At 29.3% G+C, this 22183-nt stretch overlaps 2 protein-coding genes and 2 long non-coding RNA genes across 6 annotated transcripts; 2 read left to right on the top strand and 2 right to left on the bottom strand.

The window, feature by feature from the left end:
* Window positions 1-1986: 1986 nt before the first annotated feature.
* LOC142241494 (serpin B4-like) lies at window positions 1987-9487 on the bottom strand. 3 transcript variants are annotated; one of them, XM_075313270.1, is made up of 2 exons: window positions 8456-9487; window positions 1987-2497 (listed from the first exon to the last, which is right to left on the bottom strand). In XM_075313270.1, the coding sequence occupies exons 1-2, from the start codon at window positions 9314-9316 to the stop codon at window positions 2225-2227; spliced, it is 1134 nt and encodes a 377-aa protein (XP_075169385.1). In that variant the 5' UTR covers window positions 9317-9487; the 3' UTR covers window positions 1987-2224. The 3 variants fall into 3 exon arrangements, with proteins under 3 accessions (XP_075169385.1, XP_075169386.1, XP_075169387.1); XM_075313271.1 differs by lacking the exon at window positions 1987-2497 and adding an exon at window positions 3722-4050; XM_075313272.1 differs by lacking the exon at window positions 1987-2497 and adding an exon at window positions 4122-4484 and having other exon boundaries at window positions 8456-9486.
* A 580-nt stretch (window positions 9488-10067) lies between these two features.
* Window positions 10068-19861, bottom strand: LOC142241493 (serine protease inhibitor 42Dd-like). Its single transcript, XM_075313269.1, has 2 exons — window positions 18934-19861; window positions 10068-10438 (listed from the first exon to the last, which is right to left on the bottom strand). Exons 1-2 carry the CDS (start codon window positions 19792-19794, stop codon window positions 10163-10165), a joined length of 1137 nt encoding a protein of 378 aa, XP_075169384.1. The 5' UTR covers window positions 19795-19861; the 3' UTR covers window positions 10068-10162.
* LOC142241498 (uncharacterized) lies at window positions 11376-12839 on the top strand. Its single transcript, XR_012723657.1, has 3 exons — window positions 11376-11544; window positions 11606-11708; window positions 12651-12839. It is a non-coding gene; the product is annotated as an uncharacterized LOC142241498 (long non-coding RNA).
* On the top strand, window positions 14058-15446 carry LOC142241499 (uncharacterized). The gene is made up of 3 exons (XR_012723658.1): window positions 14058-14151; window positions 14213-14315; window positions 15258-15446. It is a non-coding gene; the product is annotated as an uncharacterized LOC142241499 (long non-coding RNA).
* Window positions 19862-22183: the final 2322 nt, after the last annotated feature.

Genomic DNA, 22183 nt, shown 5'->3' on the forward strand with positions numbered 1-22183 from the left:
CAAAATGGCCATAGAATCGCGAGCTGTGTGGCATGTAGCGCCATCTTGTTGAAACCACATGTCAACCAAGTTCAGTTCTTCCATTTTTGGCAACAAAAAGTTTGTTAGCATCGAACGATAGCGATCGCCTTTCACCGTAACTTTGCGTCCAACAGCATCTTTGAAAAAATACGGTCCAATGATTCCACCAGCGTACAAATCACACCCAACAGTGCATTTTTCGGGATGCATGGGCAGTTCTTGAACGGCTTCTGGTTGCTCTTCACTCCAAATGCGGCAATTTTGCTTATTTACGTAGCCATTCAACCAGAAATGAGCCTCATCGCTGAACAAAATTTGTCGATAAAAAAGCGGATTTTCTGCCAACTTTTCTAGGGCCCATTCACTGAAAATTCGACGTTGTGGCAGATCGTTCGGCTTCAGTTCTTGCACGAGCTGTATTTTATACGGTTTTACACCAAGATCTTTGCGTAAAATCTTCCATGTGGTCGAATAACACAAACCCAATTGCTGCGAACGGCGACGAATCGACATTTCACGGTCTTCAGCAACACTCTCAGAAACAGACGCAATATTCTCTTCTGTACGCACTGTACGCATTCGTGTGGTTGGTTTAATGTCCAATAAAGTAAACTGAGTGCGAAACTTGGTCACAATCGCATTAATTGTTTGCTCACTTGGTCGATTATGTAGACCATAAATCGGACGTAAAGCGCGAAACACATTTCGAACCGAACACTGATTTTGGTAATAAAATTCAATGATTTGCAAGCGTTGCTCGTTAGTAAGTCTATTCATGATGAAATGTCGAAGCATACTGAGCATCTTTCTCTTTGACACCATGTCTGAAATCCCACGTGATCTGTCAAATACTAATGCATGAAAATCCTAACCTCAAAAGAATCTCCCTTTATAAATACCAATCTCGACAGAAAATGTATATTACGCTTTAAAGGTGGGTATTAAGTTCGAGTTTAGCCGCTAAAAACGTAATTTTTTCACGATTACTTTTCTTTTTTCACCCATTTTAAGTAATACAAACTTTGTGAACATTTGCTTTGGGCTTTTCCCCATCAAGTTATAATAAAATTTGCAACAAATATATATAATTTCATGCATTTTTCTTACTGATTTAGTTTTCACTTTAGCGATTTTAGCGGCTAAACTCGAACTTAATACTCACCTTTAAATCGTAATTTTTTCACTAAAGTGAAAACTAAATCTGTAAAAAAGGCATACAATTATACATATTTGTTGCAGACTTCATTGTAACTTGATGGGAAATAGCCCAAAGCAAATTTTCACAAAGTTTGTATTCCTTAAAAAGGATTAATTAAAGAAAAGTAATCGTGAAAATATGACGATTTTAGCGGCTAAACTCGAACTTAATACCGACCTTTAGTCACAAAATTATATTAATCCATTGATTTATAAACAAATCTTACACCCAAAGATATTTGTTAGTAGGGACAGCAGAAAAGTCTGCTAAACCAGCAGAAAGTCTGCTGAAAAAGGGACAGCAGTCACTGTTTGCTGAAATAGCAAACATTTCCTGTTATTTTTGAAGCTCGATTACACTAAAACATATTTTATTTTGGCTAAAACAAATAAAAATGTCACCTTAGGAGCTATCCTAACATAATTAAAACAATATTTTATGAATATCTATAGTATTTCACCAAAAATCTGAATATTTATCGAATTGAGGCATAACAGCAAACAAAATGTTTGCTGATCGTATTTAGGAGCTTGTAAGTATATTACAGTGCAAAAATATACCAAAAACTATTTTTAGTTCTTAAATATGTTTTGGGGAAAAATTTATAACCTAAAAATTTTATAAATTGTTCTTCATTTGGCCCTGAAGTACAAATATATAACAGCAAACATCGACTGCTGTTTTTAGCGTACTTTTTTCTATGAGAGTAGAATCATTCGTGTGTACAAAAAAAATTATATTTAAAAAAATATAAAAAAAAATAATAATTTAATAGAAAATTTGATTTTATTAAAACAAAATGCATGTACGTATAAAATACATCCGAACATAACATATAGTAGACACATCAAAAAATTCTGATAAACCAGCAAAAAGTCTGCTTAAAATGGGGAAAGCAGTCAATGTTTGTTAAAATAGAAATTTTTGAAACTCGATGTTGAGTTAGACCATGAATTTCAAAAATATAACAGCAAACACCAACTGCTGTTTTCCGCAGACTTTTTTCTATGAGAATATATTTATTGGATTTACAAAAGCACCAGCAAATAAAATATTTTTCTTATTCCAAATAAAATAGAAGAAGGGATGATTGGCTTCAAACTGCGGCGGCATACAATACAAAGCGATTTGGACCCCTGTGGAAGCTGCTGCTTCTGCTCCATGTTCGTTTATTTCAATAGATGACTTGTGAATTACTTTGGATATTTGAAGATTTGTCTCTGATAATAAAATATTGCTTAGATCTGCCCCATGATTAAATGCATTAATGACACCAATCTGGAAAGCGTAATAACATGAGATTCAGAATTTTGTTTTTTTTTTTGTTGAAAATTCTAGTGAATATAAGATAAAATTCAAAATTCTATAAAAAGCAATGTATATTCACAATTGCGTCTATTGTGTTGACATTCACAATCACAAAAATTTTTGTAATTCAAATAATTCTAAATTTTCTATGAAAATTTTTGTAGATTCGTGTTTCACAAATCTTCCTTTAGTAAATTCATATTTTCCATAAGAAACCGAAAGTAAATTTTTGGTTGAATTAAAATTTTCCATAAATATTCGAATTAATTCAAATGTTCTATTTTTGTAAAAAAAAACAATTTATACAAAAGTATAAATATTAGAAAAATTTTAATAATTTTTTTCTTATAAATCGAGTTAAAAGTAATCATTTTTATTAAAAAAATAATAGAAATTAAGTAAAAAAGAAATAATTTTTGTACAAAAATTTGAATTATTTTATTAGAAACCAAATAAAAAAACAATAATTTTTATATAAAAAATACAGTTATTTTAAATTTGAATAATTGAATAATTTTCTATAAAAATTGAATGGAAATTTAAGAAATTTATGATTATTATCAAAATAATTTCATTATTATATTTCACTTTTGTAAAATCGAAATTCGAATATTAATTTGTATTAATTATAAGTTTAATATAAAAATATATTTATAGTTATATCTACAAATATAGGGAATGTGTACACACAAAAAAAAAATTTTCTGATTCAATCACCAAATTAATTGATCCAATTAATTTTTTAATTGAAATGTCTTCAATCACGAAAATGATAGTATCAATCACAGTTTTAATTGGGCATAGAAAAAATTCTTGATTAAAAAATTAATTGATTTTTTCAGCAAATTTCAATTAATTTTTTAATTGATTCAATTAAAATTTAATTGATGTTGATTGCAAAACTCATTTAATTTATTAATTAAAAAAGGTAACTATTTTTAATTACTTTCTGAATTGGCTTAGGGTTTTTATTTGGATTAACAAATGATTGTTTGAAATACATTTTTAATTAGTCTTCCGAATTAGATTAAAAAGTTAATTGTATCAATTAATTTTTTAATTACAAATTTTTAAATTTTCAATCATTGACTTAATTAACTTAATGTTTCTATCATGATTAAAAAGTTAATTGTATCAATTAATTTATTAATTGAAAAAATTTTCAACTTCAATTAACTTTTTAATTGGAAATATTTTGGTGATATTTTTTTCTGTGTATGTATGTACAAAATATTGGTTTCTCAGTTATTGACTTAACCAAGGGCAGGAGGCCTACGAAGAGCACCGGCAAACATAATATTCTTTTTATTCCAAATGAAGTAGAAAAATCTTCGATTTCCATTGAATTGCCTTGGCATGCAATAGAATTCACCCAATACACCAGTAGCCGCAGCAGCTGCTGTGCCTTCTTCATTTACTTCAATACTAGTTTTATGGAAAATTTGCGAAATTTTTAAGGCCTCTGGGGATAGAAAAAGATTGGCGAAATTGGCCGTTTGCTGGAAGGCTTTGGAAATACCCATCTGTAAATATTTGATATTTTGAAGTTACTGAATGAGGTTATCCCTTTGGTATAAAATAAGATAGAAACCAATTTAATTTTATCAAAAATCTATTTATTAAAAATTGGTTTTGACTTGACAATGGAAAAAAAAAACATTTCTTCTAATATTTAAAAAAATATCACACTTCAACTCTCCGTTGATGGTTTTACAAAAGCTCCAGCAAAAAGTATGTTTTTTTTATTCCAAATAAAATAAAAGAATGCATTGTCGGCAGAAAATGTTCTGGGCATACAACGTAATTGAATGCGTAAGCCCGTTGCAGCTGCTGCCTCACATCCTTCTTCATTTACTTCTATTGCTGTCTTGTGTAAAACTTGAGCGACATAAAGGCCTTGGGCAGATTCCATCATATTACTCAGATCAGCTGGACCAAAAGCGGCTTTGATACCCATCTGAAAGAGAATGAATGGAAGAGACTTGCCATGAAATTCTATGAATTTTGGTTGTAGATTTCAAGCATAGGCTTGGCCAAATTAATTAATTAAAAATTTCCATGAAAATTCATAATCGAAAAAAAATCAAATTTTCTATGACAATAAGAAAAAAAAAATATATATTTTTAAGGAAAACTAAAAAAATCAAATTTCTATGAAAAGTCTAAAGTTTTCTTTGAAAATTCAAATAAATTCATATTTCCTTTGAAAGTATGAATAAATTAAATTTTTCTTTCAAAATTCGAAAAAATTCATATTTTCTATTAAATTCAAATAAATTCATATTTTCTTTAAAAATTCGTATGAATTCAAATTTTTTATAAAAATTCGAATAAAATAACATTTTTCCATAAAAATTCGAATATATTAAAATTTTCTATGAAATTTAGAATTCAAATTCAAATAAATTCATATTTTCTTTAAAAATTCGTATGAATTCAAATGTTTTATGAAAATTCGAATAAATTAATAATTTTCCATAAAAATTCCAATATATTAAAATTTTCTATGAAATTTCGAATTCAAATTCAAATAAATTCATATTTTCTATTAAAATTCGTATGAATTCAAATTTTTTATGAAAATTCGAATAAATTAAAATTTTCCACAAAATATTCGAATATATTAAAATTTTCTATGAAATTTCGAATAAATTCAAATTTTCTATGTAATTTCGATTGAAATAAAATTTTCTAAGAAAATACGAATCGATTCAAATTTGCAATGTTAACTCGAAAAATTCAAATTTATTATGAAAATTCGAATAAATTCATATTTTCTATGAAAATGCGAATAAATTCATATTTTCTATGAAAATTCGAATAAATTCATATCTTCTATGAAAATTCGAATAAATTCAATTTTTCTATGAAAATTCTATTATATTAAAATTTTCTATGAAATTTCGAATATATTCAAATTTTCCATGAAATTTCGGTTGATTTAAACTTTTTTTAAGAAAATTCGAACAGATTCAATTTTGCTATGTTAACTCGAATAAATTATTTTCTATTACAATTAATATGAATTCAAATTTTATATGAAAATTCGAATATATTTTCTATGAATCGGAGATGTCATAAAAAAATTAAATTTCTCTGAAAGGTCTAAAGTGTTCTTTGAAAATTCAAATATATTCTTTCTTTGAAAATTCGAAGAAATTAAATTTCTCTTTCAAAATTCGAATAAATTCATATTTTCTATAAAATTCAAATAAATTCATATTTTCTATTAAAATTCGTATGAATTCAAATTTTTTATGAAAATTCAAATAAATTAAAATTTTCCATAAAAATTCGAATATATTAAAATTTTCTATGAAATTTCGAATTCAAATTCAAATAAATTCATATTTTCTTTTAAAATTCGTATGAATTCAAATTTTTTATGAAAATTCGAATAAATTATAATTTTCCATAAAAACTCGAATATATTAACATTTTCTATGAAATTTCGAATAAATTCAAATTTTCTATGTAATTTCAATTGAATTAAAATTTTCTCAGAAAATACGCAATTTGCAATGTTAACTCGAAAAATTCATATTTTCTATGAAAATTCGAATAAATTCATATTTTCTATGAAAATTCGAATAAATTCATATTTTCTATGAAAATTCGAATAAATTCATATCTTCTATGAAAATTCGAATAAATTCAATTTTTCTATGAAAATTCTATTATATTAAAATTTTCTATGAAATTTCGAATATATTCAAATTTTCCATGAAATTTCGGTTGATTTAAACTTTTTTTAAGAAAATTCGAACAGATTCAATTTTGCTATGTTAACTCGAATAAATTATTTTCTATTACAATTAATATGAATTCAAATTTTATATGAAAATTCGAATATATTTTCTATGAATCGGAGATGTCATAAAAAAATTAAATTTCTCTGAAAAGTCTAAAGTTTTCTTTGAAAATTCAAATATATTCTTTCTTTGAAAATTCGAAGAAATTAAATTTCTCTTTCAAAATTCGAATAAATTCATATTTTCTATAAAATTCAAATAAATTCATATTTTCTATTAAAATTCGTATGAATTCAAATTTTTTATGAAAATTCAAATAAATTAAAATTTTCCATAAAAATTCGAATTTATTAAAATTTTCTATGAAATTTCGAATTCAAATTCAAATAAATTCATATTTTCTTTTAAAATTCGTATGAATTCAAATTTTTTATGAAAATTCGAATAAATTATAATTTTCCATAAAAAACTCGAATATATTAACATTTTCTATGAAATTTCGAATAAATTCAAATTTTCTATGTAATTTCTATTGAATTAAAATTTTCTCAGAAAATACGCAATTTGCAATGTTAACTCCAAAAATTCAAATTTATTATGAAAATTCGAATAAATTCATATTTTCTATGAAAATTCGAATAAATTCATATTTTCTATGAAAATTCGAATAAACTCATATCTTCTATGAAAATTCGAATAAATTCAATTTTTCTATGAAAATTCTATTATATTTTCCATGAAATGTCGGTTGATTTAAAATTTTTTAAGAAAATTCGATAGATTCAATTTTGCAATGTTAACTCGAGTAAATTCAAATTTTCTTCAAAATTTCGAATAAATTCAAATTTTCTTTGAAAATTCGAATAAATTCATATTTTCTATTAAGTTTAAATAAATTCATATTTTCTATTAAAATTAATATGAATTCGAATTTTATATGAAAATTCGAATATATTAAAATTTTCTATGAATCGGAGATGTCATAAAATCGGACAGAAAAAAATCCGTGGTTTTTCTTTATTTTTCTTTGCAAAAAAATTATTTGTTATAGTTAAATTTTATTATTCTTTACGAAATGAAATTTTCATATTTTTAAGTATATCTCAAACATTTTATGAACTAAAAGTGGTTATAAAGTTCAATGACCGTACACATTAGTTCAAAATAAACTAAAGCAGAAGAAAATTTTCATAACTTCGTGTGTAACTTCGTAAACTGAAGTTCAAATGTACAACAGGGCCTTTATTTTTTCCTGGTTTTAACAACGATTTGTGGAAATCTCAAAATGTGGAGTACAATTTAGTTCAATTTTCGCACGAGTTAGTTCATTTTTCCTATAAAACAGTTCACTTTTTTTCGTTGTAGATATTTTGAATTCACTCGAATTTTCATAGAACTTTTTGAATTCGAATGTAATAAAACCAAGAGAGTTCACGTTAGCGGAAATGTTCACTTTAGCGAACTTCAGCGAATTTCAGAACAAAACATAGCCATATTCAGGAGAATTACACGTTCTAGCGTGATAGTCTTTTATTTTTTTATTAGTAATATAAAAAACATAATTTAAATTTATGAAAAAATTAAAAATAAATAGATCGGAAAAATATCAGTGGGTACATTCCGTACGCAATATTAATTAAGACTTAAAATGCACGAACTAGATCTCTAAAACCATCCGTAGGTGTATTTGAAATTGTGTTTGGCATTGTGAATCTGAATCAAATTTTATGTTTTTCAGCGTTACGGAGTAGTTTGTGTAGGAAAAAACGTGTTCTCGTTAAGCGGTGTTCACGTTACAGCGAGTGCACTGTATGTATATTCGAAATAGTATATATTGTTTGAATTTGACGCATGCAGGTCTTTTAAAAATGCAATAAAACTACTTCCAAAGATAAATTATTAGAGAATTCAATATTTATCGATTGCCAGATATTTAAAGCTATTTGCCGTTTCTTTATCACCGAACATTCCTTGAGAATGCAATTGCGATAGCGGACATGATGCAGATACACACTTATAACTCATAATTCACTCTGGATTCTCATCCCCTCCGAAAATCTCTTACACCTACAATTCTTTTGTGTTACGCTCACAAATTCCTATTATCTCTTTATGTCAGCACACACACATACATATATTTATCTTTATATCACTCTCCCTCTCTCTCGGTACTTACCTCTTTCAAGACATCCGATAATTCAATGGAATATTCAATTTTAAATTTGGGAAATCTAACAACCATATCGTTCATAGTCCTTAGTTGACTATCCAAATCCAATAGATTCGTAGTCTTCAATTTCTCAGCCAAGGCATTTAAGCCATCACGTTTGAATGGGAGTATTACAAACATACTCAAATCAGAATCCTTATAGGGCAATTCCAAAGCTTCACACTCTAAATCGGGTAAAAAGCCATAACGGAATTTCGATTGGAGACGCATAAATTTCGCTTTTACCGATTCCTCTTCATTCAGCCAGAAATCATCTTCGGCAGTGTTTTCTTCATCGAATTTCTCTTGCCATTCCCCCTTGAAGTGAAGAGCATTGAGTAGTACTACACGGGTATCTGGACCCAAGGCATCAGCTGAAATTAAATCGGTAATTTTACCGGCAGTTTTAGATTCTACCCAACTATTTATGTTTTGAGCAGCCAATTGGCTTTGGACAAAATCCACAGACTCTGCTTCAGCATGATACTTTTCTTTGGTGAGAGCTGCATATTCTGGTTTAATGGCATTTCCCTCTTGAACATAAACTTTATTGGCCATTTTGACTAGATTGCTATCTTGATATTTCTCTAGAACATGATGGAATGTTTCGGCCACCTCTTTGGGACATTTGGAGATGAATTTCATAGCCGTAGCTATTTCATCGGCAGTAGGTCCTTTGGCCCCTGAAAAGGCCAAAGCCATGGCGGTCTGTATGGATAACGGTGAAATGAGAACATTCTCCTTATTAGTGGAAGCCTTGAGTTTATCGAAAAGTTCCAATGTCAATTCAGCTCCACCACGGGCAAATTTCAAATCATTTTCGGTCATTTTGGTTAAAACAGCGTATTGCAGCAAGCTCCTTCTTTTTTAAATTTAAATGATAAAAATGATGTCACGCTATTTGAAACAATTGGACGGTGGTTGTTGTATTGAATGCGTTCGTTCTGTATAAATAACTTTGCCCGAGTACTGTCTTCTCCGGAATGCTGCATATTAACATTTCAAGTTCTGTTTTTACCTTTGAGCGAGTAAAATCTCTACGATTTTGTTTCTCATCCACAACTCTTTGGGACTCTCTTCGCTTGTGTTGATTTTTTATGAGGGCACAAGTTTGCCGATTGCTCCCCAAAAGAGATTTTGCTGATGATGAGTCAAACAGAAAATAAATACAAACATTTGTGTAAATTCCGTAGTCCCCCTTGCATTGACATTGAATTTCCTAAAGTGAATTTGTTTTGTTTTGACGGCATTTGTTGATATTGTGTGGAGTAATTACTTGGAAATGTTTAGCCTAGCATGAGTTAAAGTATCGGCTAAGGGAGACAGCATGTCATCTGAATAATAAACAGCAGATTTTGTACCCTCCACTGTTCTACGAGGCTATCGAAAACTTTAGTAGATGGTATCTGGAAGTATTTAAAAAGGAGTGTCTTTGGAACCTTGATAAATAGGAGAGGTATTGTTAGTTCTACGAAAAGTAAATATGTACTATAAATAAACAATATAATGAAAGGTTTCATGGGGCCATTTACAAAAGCTCTGAATCTATTGTTTAGAAAATAATAAAAAGAAAATAATATTTAATTTATAGTTTATTTTTTTTTTATTCTACCATATTTATATTTTTTAATTTTTAATTCAGAAAAACAATAACTAAATAAAAGAAATAATTAATTAAGGTTTATTGGGATCATTCACAAAAGCTCCGGCAAATAAAATCGTCTTTTTATCCCAAATCCAATATAAAAATGGATGATCTGCCACAAATTTGTATGTTCGAGGGGCACAACGCTTAGCAATGCGACATGCGGTAGCAGCAGCCGCCTCAGTTCCTTCTTCGTTAACTTCAATACAAGCTTTGTGGATTACATTTGATATGGAAAGACCTTCGGCGGGATCTAATAGGTTACTAAAATCTCCACTACCATCAAAAGCTTTCCTAATGCCCATCTAAAAAATAAACAAACAAAAAAAAAAAAAATAAAATAAAAATAATTAAAAACATGTTGTAGTGGATAATTGAGTTTCCATTAAACCATCGTGGCGAGCACATCGTTTTCTTTTCTTCCTTCGCCTTTATCTTTAATGTACAATTAGGAGTCGTTGTACAGGTGGATTCATATATAACAACTAAAGTATTATAATTAAATATTTATTATTTTTTTATGTTATCTACTTAGGGTGGATGCAGCTTTTGTATTTTACTTCCACTGTTGTTGTGGATTGCAAATGACGCAAGTTATTTTTGTCTATTGATGCTGACAAAAAAATAAATATCTGTACATTTTTAAGATTAGAAACTAGAAACAACAAAAAATTATATACATATTTAAAGAACCAAATATTTATATAAATGGCGATATTGTATTTATTAAAAGGAATTGAAACAAGTACATACGGCCGCAAGTTCGGCCAGGCCGAATCTTATGTACCCACCACCATGGATTGCGTAGAAACTTCTACGAAAGACTGTGATTTAGTCCATACATGGTATATATTAAACAAAAAAGTTATGTATAGTTAAGTCTACAAATAATTACGAATCGATATGGACTTTTTGTACGCACACACAGAGAAGAGATTGGTTGGAAATCGGTTGAAGTAATGAATATTCTACATTTATAATTAAATATCAATTGCCCCAATCTATGTACTATATTTGCAATCATACGTGGGTCTCTACTACAATGTTTCGATTATTTCAATGGATTTACGTTTGTGATAGAAGACAGACAGTTGTAGGAGCTAAATGTCTCTACTTTAAAAAATTTTGCCCGTATTCGGATGATACAACCTACCGCAATTAATTGTCATAACTGTCACTTTGTTATCACAACTTACGGATGGCTTTCACAACCGAATGCCATTTGAATTATTGTACAAATGTCATTTCTACTAAAATATTAATTTCATGTCTAAGGAAGACGTATTTTTTTAATTTTTAATCTTCTGGAGAACACGGAATGTAATGCATCGGATGAGAAATACACTTCCTCAATGGTCAAGGAGTGCTCCGAGACACCACTTTAATGTACCAATCTTCACAGTTCCAAGAGGTATTTAACCCTAGCATCCAGTCTGTCATTTGATCAATTAATCAAAACTTTTGTCTTTTAGATTAGTAAATTACTGGCCACTGGCCAGAGAGGTTGACAACTTAATTCCGTGCTAAAGCAAATAACATATAAACTCTCTCGATAGCTGGCGACGTCGGCAACAAGTAAATATTTGTAATCTGCTATACTCTCAATATGCTAGTAACGATCAGTACAAATCAGCTAAACAGGTGCAGATGTTCATGCAATATGTTACGAGATGAGTCTTCAAGTAAATTTCTTGTGTGTCCTCCATTGTGATGGGTATTATACCCTCCACCATAGGATGGGGTGGAGGGTATCGAGATATTGCTCTGAGTATATATATTCTTAAAGTATATATATTCTTAGTCATGCTGAAATTCTGAGTCGATCTAGCCATGTCCGTCCGTCTATTGAAATCACGTTAACTTCCGAACGAAACAAGCTATCGACTTCAAACTTGACACAAGTAGTTGTTATTGATGTAGGTCGGATGGTATTGCAAATACATATTGCCCCCATATAAAACGACCCCCAGATTTGGCTTGCGGATCCTCTTAGAGAAGCAACATTCATCCGATTCGGTTGAAATTTGGTACGTGGTGTTAGGTCCATATCGGTCCGTAATTATATTTAGTCACCATATAAACCGATCCCCAGATTTGACCTCGGGAGTCTCTTGGAGGAGCAAAATTCATCCGATCCGATTGAACATTGGTACGTGGTGTTAGTATATGGTATTCAACAAACATGAAAAATTGGTCCATATCGGTCTATAATTATATATAGCCTCCATAGAAACCGATCCACAGATTTGACCTCCGGAGCCCCATAACATAATTCATTCGACTCGGTTGAAATTTGGTACATTGTGCCAGTAAATAGCCGCTATCAACCATACAAAGCCTGATCCATATCGGTCTATAGTTATATAGCCCCCATATAAAACAAACCCCATATTTCAATTCTAACTCTCTAATTACCGTGCAAAAGTTCATATCGGTTCGATCTTTCTGCGTATTTAGTTGTTTTCGATACGAATATATATTAATTAATTTATTAATCAATTTTTATTTTGTTTGTAGTAAAAATTTTTTGCCACATAGGATGATGCGCAAATTCATGGCGAAGGATATACGAGCTGATTTACAACCAACTTAATCGTTAAAAATTATAAATTGTAATTTTCATAATTTGATATGAAATACAATGAGTTAAGATTTATTTTCATTTCATATTTTTAAATAAAATAAAATATAATATTTAATTGGGAAGGAATTGGTTTTTAATTTGGCCATGAGTATTATTAAGGTTGGGCAACACAACCGAATGATGAAGGTAGCTACAACCAATGTCGTCGGCAGACCCAACCAATACCACATTAGGCATTAGTTGTGTCGACCGAATCAGTCGGGTGACACAACTGCCAACTGATAGTTGCTACAACTGCAAAAAGGAGGTTGGCAATAAATTCGGTTGTCACAACCAATCTGTATTGTCTGTGTAGAGAGCCAGAATTGAAATATGGGGGTCGCTTATATGGGGGCTATATACAATTATGAACTTGATATGGACCAATTTTTGTGTGATTGGGGATCGATTTATCTGAGGGCCATATATAACTATAGACCGATATGGACCTAGTTAGGCATGGTTGTTAACGACCATATACTAGCACAATGTACCAAATTTCAACTCACTCGGATGAAATTTGCTCCTCCAAGAGGTTCCAAAACCAAATCTCGGGATCGGTTTATATAGGGCTATGTACGATTATGGACTGATATGGACCACTGTTGGCATGGTTGTTAAATATTATATACTACCACCACGTACCAAATTTCAAGCAGATCGGATGAATTTTGCTTCTCCAAAAGGCACCGGAGGTTAAATCTGGGGATCGGTTTATCCCATATAATATATAATTATGGACTGATAGGAACCAATTCCGGCATGGTTGTTGGATACCATATACTAACATCACGTACCAAATTTCAACCGAATGGCAAGAATTTTGCTCTTCCAAGGGGCTCTGGAGGTCAAATCTGGGGATCGGTTTATATGGGGCCTATATATAATTATGGACCGATATCGACTAATTTTTGCATGGGATTTTGAGGCCATATATTAACACCACGTACCAAATTTCAACTGAATCAGATGAATTTTGGTCTTCCAAGAGGTTCCGGAGGTCAAATCTGGTGATCGGTTTATATGGGGGCTATATATAATTATGAACCGATGTGGACCAATTTTTGCATGGTTGTTAAAGTCCATATGCTAACATCACGTACAAAATTTCAGCCGGATCGGACGAAATTTGCTTCTCTTAGCGGCCTCGCAAGCCAAATCGGGGGATCGGTTTATATGGGGGCTATATATAATTATGGACCGATGTGGACCAATTTTTGCATGGTTGTTAGAGACCATATACTGACACCATGTCTAAGGAAGACGTATTTTTTTAATTTTTAATCTTCTGGAGAACTCGGAATGTAATGCATCGGATGAGAAATACACTTCCTCAATGGTCAAGGAGTGCTCCGAGACACCACTTTAATGTACCAATCTTCACAGTTCCAAGAGGTATTTAACCCTAGCATCCAGTCTGTCATTTGATCAATTAATCAAAACTTTTGTCTTTTAGATTAGTAAATTACTGGCCACTGGCCAGAGAGGTTGACAACTTAATTCCGTGCTAAAGCAAATAACATATAAACTCTCTCGATAGCTGGCGACGTCGGCAACAAGTAAATATTTGTAATCTGCTATACTCTCAATATGCTAGTAACGATCAGTACAAATCAGCTAAACAGGTGCAGATGTTCATGCAATATGTTACGAGATGAGTCTTCAAGTAAATTTCTTGTGTGTCCTCCATTGTGATGGGTATTATACCCTCCACCATAGGATGGGGTGGAGGGTATCGAGATATTGCTCTGAGTATATATATTCTTAAAGTATATATATTCTTAGTCATGCTGAAATTCTGAGTCGATCTAGCCATGTCCGTCCGTCTATTGAAATCACGTTAACTTCCGAACGAAACAAGCTATCGACTTCAAACTTGACACAAGTAGTTGTTATTGATGTAGGTCGGATGGTATTGCAAATACATATTGCCCCCATATAAAACGACCCCCAGATTTGGCTTGCGGATCCTCTTAGAGAAGCAACATTCATCCGATTCGGTTGAAATTTGGTACGTGGTGTTAGGTCCATATCGGTCCGTAATTATATTTAGTCACCATATAAACCGATCCCCAGATTTGACCTCGGGAGTCTCTTGGAGGAGCAAAATTCATCCGATCCGATTGAACATTGGTACGTGGTGTTAGTATATGGTATTCAACAAACATGAAAAATTGGTCCATATCGGTCTATAATTATATATAGCCTCCATAGAAACCGATCCACAGATTTGACCTCCGGAGCCCCATAACATAATTCATTCGACTCGGTTGAAATTTGGTACATTGTGCCAGTAAATAGCCGCTATCAACCATACAAAGCCTGATCCATATCGGTCTATAGTTATATAGCCCCCATATAAAACAAACCCCATATTTCAATTCTAACTCTCTAATTACCGCGCAAAAGTTCATATCGGTTCGATCTTTCTGCGTATTTAGTTGTTTTCGATACGAATATATATTAATTAATTTATTAATCAATTTTTATTTTGTTTGTAGTAAAAATTTTTTGCCACATAGGATGATGCGCAAATTCATGGCGAAGGATATACGAGCTGATTTACAACCAACTTAATCGTTAAAAATTATAAATTGTAATTTTCATAATTTGATATGAAATACAATGAGTTAAGATTTATTTTCATTTCATATTTTTAAATAAAATAAAATATAATATTTAATTGGGAAGGAATTGGTTTTTAATTTGGCCATGAGTATTATTAAGGTTGGGCAACACAACCGAATGATGAAGGTAGCTACAACCAATGTCGTCGGCAGACCCAACCAATACCATATTAGGCATTAGTTGTGTCGACCGAATCAGTCGGGTGACACAACTGCCAACTGATAGTTGCTACAACTGCAAAAAGGAGGTTGGCAATAAATTCGGTTGTCACAACCAATCTGTATTGTCTGTGTAGAGAGCCAGAATTGAAATATGGGGGTCGCTTATATGGGGGCTATATACAATTATGAACTTGATATGGACCAATTTTTGTGTGATTGGGGATCGATTTATCTGAGGGCCATATATAACTATAGACCGATATGGACCTAGTTAGGCATGGTTGTTAACGACCATATACTAGCACAATGTACCAAATTTCAACTCACTCGGATGAAATTTGCTCCTCCAAGAGGTTCCAAAACCAAATCTCGGGATCGGTTTATATAGGGCTATGTACGATTATGGACTGATATGGACCACTGTTGGCATGGTTGTTAAATATTATATACTACCACCACGTACCAAATTTCAAGCAGATCGGATGAATTTTGCTTCTCCAAAAGGCACCGGAGGTTAAATCTGGGGATCGGTTTATCCCATATAATATATAATTATGGACTGATAGGAACCAATTCCGGCATGGTTGTTGGATACCATATACTAACATCACGTACCAAATTTCAACCGAATGGCAAGAATTTTGCTCTTCCAAGGGGCTCTGGAGGTCAAATCTGGGGATCGGTTTATATGGGGCCTATATATAATTATGGACCGATATCGACTAATTTTTGCATGGGATTTTGAGGCCATATATTAACACCACGTACCAAATTTCAACTGAATCAGATGAATTTTGGTCTTCCAAGAGGTTCCGGAGGTCAAATCTGGTGATCGGTTTATATGGGGGCTATATATAATTATGAACCGATGTGGACCAATTTTTGCATGGTTGTTAAAGACCATATGCTAACATCACGTACAAAATTTCAGCCGGATCGGACGAAATTTGCTTCTCTTAGCGGCCTCGCAAGCCAAATCGGGGGATCGGTTTATATGGGGGCTATATATAATTATGGACCGATGTGGACCAATTTTTGCATGGTTGTTAGAGACCATATACTGACACCATGTACCAAATTTCAGCCTGATCGGATGAAATTTGCTTCTCTTAGGGGCCTCGCAAGCCAAATTTTGGGGTCCGTTTATATGGGGGCTATACGTAAAAGTGGACCGATATGGCCCATTTGCAATACCATCCGACCTACATCAATAACAACTACTTGTGCCAAGTTTCAAGTCGATAGCTTGTTTCGTTCGGAAGTTAGCGTGATTTCAACAGACGGACGGACGGACGGACGGACATGCTCAGATCGACTCAGAATTTCACCACGACCCAGAATATATATACTTTATGGGGTCTTAGAGCAATATTTCGATGTGTTACAAACGGAATGACAAAGTTAATATACCCCCCATCCTATGGTGGTGGGTATAAAAAAATGGCATAAAATGAGGAGAGATGAAAACGAAAGAAAATTTTCTATAGAAATAAAATTTTGACAAAATATTCTATAGAAATAAAATTTTGAGAAAATTTTCTATAGAAATTTTGACAAAATTTACTACCGAAATAAAATTTTGACCAAATTTTTTATAGAAACTAAATTTTGGCAAAATTTTCTATAGAAATAAAATTTTGATAAAATTTTCTATAGATATAAAACGTTGACAAAATTTTCTATAGAAATAAAATTTTGACAAAATGTCCTATAGTAATAAAATTTTGACAAAATGTTCTGTAGTAATAAAATTTTGACAAAATTTTCTATAGAAATAAAATTGTGACAAAATTTTCTATAGAAATAAAATTTTGATAACATTTCCTATAGGAATAAAATTTTGATAAAATTTTCTATAGAAACAAACTTGTGACAACATTTTCTATAGAAATAAAATTTTGCCAAAATGTTCTATAGAAATAAAATTTTGACAAAATTTTCTATAGAAATAAAATTTTGACAAAATTTTCTATAGAAATAAAATTTTGACAAAATTTTCTACAGAAATAAAATTTTGACAAAATTTTCTATAGGAATAAAATTTTGACAAAATTTTCTATAGAAATAAAATTTTGACGAAATTTTCTATAGAAATAAAATTTTGACAAAATGTTCTATAGAAATATAATTTTGATAAAATTTTCTATAGAAATAAAATTTTGACAAAATGTTATATAGAAATTAAGTTGTGGCAAAATTTTCTATAGACATAAAATTTTGACAAAATTTTCTATAGAAATACCATTTTGACAAATTTTTCTATAGAAATAAAATATTAAAAAAATTTTCTATAGAAATAAAATTTTGACAATATTTTCTATAGAAATAAAATTTTGACAAAACTTTCTATAGAAATAAAATGTTGACAAAATTTTCTATAGAAATAAAATTTTGACAAAATATTCTATAGAAATAAAATGTTGACAAAATTTTCTATAGAAATAAAATGTTGACAAAATTTTCTAAAGAAATAAAATTTTGACAAAATTTTCTATAGAAATAAAATTTTGACAAAATTTTCTATAGAAATACCATTTTGACAAAATTTTTTATAGAAATTAAATGTTGACAACATTTTCTATAGGAATAAAATTTTGACAAAATTTATTATAAAAATAAAATTTTGACAAAATTTTCAATAGAAATAAAAGTTTGACAACATTTTCTATAGGAATAAAATTTTGACATAATTTTCTATAGGAATACCATTTTGACAAAATTTTTTATAGAAATAAAATGTTGACAAAATTTTCTATAGAAATAGAAATAAAATTATTAGAAATACAATTTTGACAAATTTGTCTATAGAAATAAAATTTTAAAAACATTTCCTATAGAAATAAATTTTTGACAATATTTTCTATAAAAATAAAATTTTGACAAAATGTTCTATAGAAATAAAATTTTCTATAGAAATAAAATTTGACAAAATTTTTTATAGAAATAAAATGTTGACAAAATTTTCTATAGAAATAAAATGTTGACAAAATTTCTTATAAAAATAAAATTTTGACGAAATTTTCTATAGATATAACATTTTGAAAAATTTTTCAAAAAAATAGCATAAAAGTTTGAGAAAATTTTCTATAGAAATAAAATTTTGACAAAATTTTCTATAGGAATAAATCTTTGACATAATTTTCTATAGGAATAACATTATTAGAAATACATTTTGACAAAATTTTCTATAGAAATAAAATTTTAAAAACATTTTCTATAGAAATAAAATTTTTACCAAATTTTCTATAGAAATAAAATTTTGACAAAGTTTTCTATAGAAATAAAATTTTGATAAAATTTTCTATACAAATAAAATTTTGAAAAAAGAAATTTATAAAAATAAAATTTTAACATTGTTGCTTTAATTTTTTCAATTCAATGTACCTACCTTTTCCAAAAGTTTCGCCAGATCAACGGTATATTCAATTCTAAATTTCGGAAATTGTACAATGACATTCTTTCTTTCACACAGTTGTTCAGATAAATCCAATAAATTAACGTTTTGTAATTTTTCTGCCAAATCCTTTAATCCATCTCGTTCTCGAGGTAATATGGCGAACATACTTAACTCGGAATCTTTATAAGGCATTTCTAGGGCTTGACAATTGTACTCATCAAAATAAGCATAATTGAAAGAGCCTTTTTGATTCATGTAAGGCAATTTAATTGATTCCTCAGAATTAATCCAGAAATCATCTTCCATGGTCTTTTCCTCCAGGAATTTTCGTTGCCATTCACCTTTGAAATGTAAAGCATTTAGAATTAGAATGCGGGTAGAATTGTTCAAAACTCCATTGGCTATTAAATTGCATATTTTCCCTGATGTTTTCTCCATTACCCATGTGTTAATTGTTTTGGTAGCCTGTTGACTTTCTCCAAAGTCGATGGATTCAACATCAGAGTAATAGTTTTCCTTGATAGTGGAAGCATAATCGCTTTTGATATTATAGCCCTCTTTTAAATAAACTTTATTGGCTATTTTCACTGAATCACTTTGATGACATTGTCGCAGAATATTTCGGAATGCTATTGAAACTTCATCGCTGGAATTGGAAACATATTTCATCACGTTGGCTATTTCTTCAGATGTCTTGCCTTTAGTCCCAGTAAATACCATAGCCATACATGTTTGAATGGAGAATGGTGAAATAACGGTGTTCTTTTTTGTGGTGGTCACTTCCAATTGTTTTATTAGTTCCATAGTGAATTGGGCACCACCATGTGCTTGCCGTATATCGATGTCATTCATTATGAGGGGCGGAATAATAAGTTCAGCAATAACGAGAAGAACGAAAGAACACACACACTCTCCTCCTGAAATCTTAGGGAATACTGTCCACCAGCTAGTTTTGCATTCTTCTCATAAGACCTCTTTCATGCTTTCACTTTGCTATAGAGAGTAGCGTGTGAAATGTCTCTCAAATATGAGCATCAGTTAGGGTTACTCTCTTATTGTTAATTTGCAATTCAAATAGCAACAAACGAATCACTGACTTAATACGGGGAAATTAAATGTTAAATATAAGTACATATATAAAGTAATATAATTTTTTTTGACAAAAATTTCTATAGAAATAAACTTTTTGACAAAATTTTCTATAGCAATAAAATTTTGACAAAAATTTTCTATAGAAATAAAATTATGGCAAAATTTTCTATACAAATAAAATTTTCACAAACGTTTCTATAGAAATAAACGTTTGACAAAATTTTCTATAGAAATAAAATTTTCTATAGAAATAAAATTTTGACAAAATTTTCTATAAAAATAAAATTTTCTGTAGCAGAAAAATTTTGACAAAGTTTTCTAAAAAAAAATAAAATTTTGACAACATTTTCTATAAAAATAAAATTTTGACAAAATAGACAAAATAATGCGGGGAAATTAAATGTTAAATATAAGTACATATATAAAGTAATATATTTTTTTTTGACAAAATTTTCTATAGAAATAAACTTTTTGACAAAATTTTCTATAGCAATAAAATTTGGCAAAATTTTTCTATAGAAATACAATTATGGCAAAATTTTCTATAGAAATACAATTTTCACAAACGTTTCTATAGAAATAAACTTTTGACAAAATTTTCTATAGAAATAAAATTTTGACAATAATTTTCTATAGAAATAAACTTTTGGCAAAATTTTCTATAGAAACACAATTTTCTATAGAAATAAATTTTTGACAAAATTTCCTATAGAAATAAAATTTTGACAAAATTTTCTATAGAAATAAAATTTTCTGTAGCAGAAAAATTTTGACAAAGTTTTCTAAAAAAATTAAATTTTGACAACATTTTCTATAAAACTAAAATTTTGACAAAATAGAAATAAAATTTTCTGTATAAGTAAAATTTTGACAAAATTTTCTATAGAAATAAAATGTTAACAAAATTTTCTAAAAATAAAATTTTGACAAAATTTTCTATAGAAATATAATTTTGACAAAATTTTCTATAGAAATAAAATTTTGATAAAATTTTCTATAGAAATAAAATTTTATTAATTTTCTTTTTGTTCGACCTTTATCAATATATAATGAAATAAAATTTTGACAAAATTTTCTATAGAAATAAAATATTGACAAAATTTTCTATAGAAATAAAATTTTCACAAAATTTTCTATAGAAATAAACTGTTGACAAAATTTTCTATAGAAATAAAATTTTGTCAAAAATTTTCTATAAAAACACAATTTTGACAAAATTTTTTTATTGAAATAAAATTTTAACAAAATTTTCTATAGAAATAAAATTTTTACAAAATTTTCTATAGAAATAAAATTTTAACAAAATTTCCTATAGAAATATAATGTTAACAAAATTTTCTATAGAAATAAAATGTTGACTAAATTTTCTATAAAAAAAATTCTTTATAAGTCAAATTTTGACAAAATTTTCTTTAGAAATAACATTTTAACAAAATTTTCTATAGAAATAAAATTTTGACTAAATTTTCTGTAGAAAAAAAATTTCTGTAGGAGTAAAATTTTGACAAAATTTTCTATAGAAATAAAATGTTCTATAGAAATAAAGTTTTGGCAAAATTTTCTATAGACATAAAATTTTGACAAAATTTTCTATAGAAATAAAATTTTGACAAAATTTTCTATAGAAATAAACTTTTGACAACATTTTCTATAGAAACACAATATTCTATAGAAATAAAATTTTGGAAAAATTTTCTATAGAAGTAAAATTTTAACAACATTTCCAATAGAAATAAAATTTTGACAAAATTTTCTATAGAAATAAAATTTTCTGTAGGAGAAAAATTTAGACTAAATTTTCTATAGAAATAAAATTTTGACAAAATTTTCTATAGAAATAAAATTTTCTGTATAAGTAAAATTTTGACTAAATCTATATATATAAAATTCAATCTATGTTTGTTTATTTGTTTGTTTGTTTGTTTGTTTGTATGAACCGAGTTGGCTCCGAAACGGCTGAACCGATTTACTTGAAACTTTCAGAGATCATAGGGGACGTTCATATGGTGAAAATAGGGTACCTCATTTTTCGACACCTGGTCGCGGAGGGGATCTCCCCTTTGTCGGACTTTTTGAAAATTGGACCAAAGTTGACCGATTTGCTTGAAATTTTCATTGAAGGTTGGGATTGGCAACTAGACAAAGATCC

The sequence above is a fragment of the Haematobia irritans genome, chromosome 5 (genome assembly GCF_050003625.1).
Source record: "Haematobia irritans isolate KBUSLIRL chromosome 5, ASM5000362v1, whole genome shotgun sequence".
Classification (NCBI taxonomy): Eukaryota; Metazoa; Arthropoda; class Insecta; order Diptera; family Muscidae; genus Haematobia; species Haematobia irritans.

Bases quoted from the DNA above. Each gene is read 5' to 3' on its own strand.
- LOC142241494 (XM_075313270.1), bottom strand. From the start codon at position 9,316: ATGACCGAAAATGATTTGAAATTTGCCCGTGGTGGAGCTGAATTGACA. The intron at 2,498-8,455 runs GTAAGTACCGAG...TACGCTTTCCAG, and splicing joins TATCGGATGTCTTGAAAGAG to ATTGGTGTCATTAATGCATT.
- LOC142241493 (XM_075313269.1), bottom strand. From the start codon at position 19,794: ATGAATGACATCGATATACGGCAAGCACATGGTGGTGCCCAATTCACT. The intron at 10,439-18,933 runs GTAGGTACATTG...TTTATTTTTTAG, and splicing joins TGGCGAAACTTTTGGAAAAG to ATGGGCATTAGGAAAGCTTT.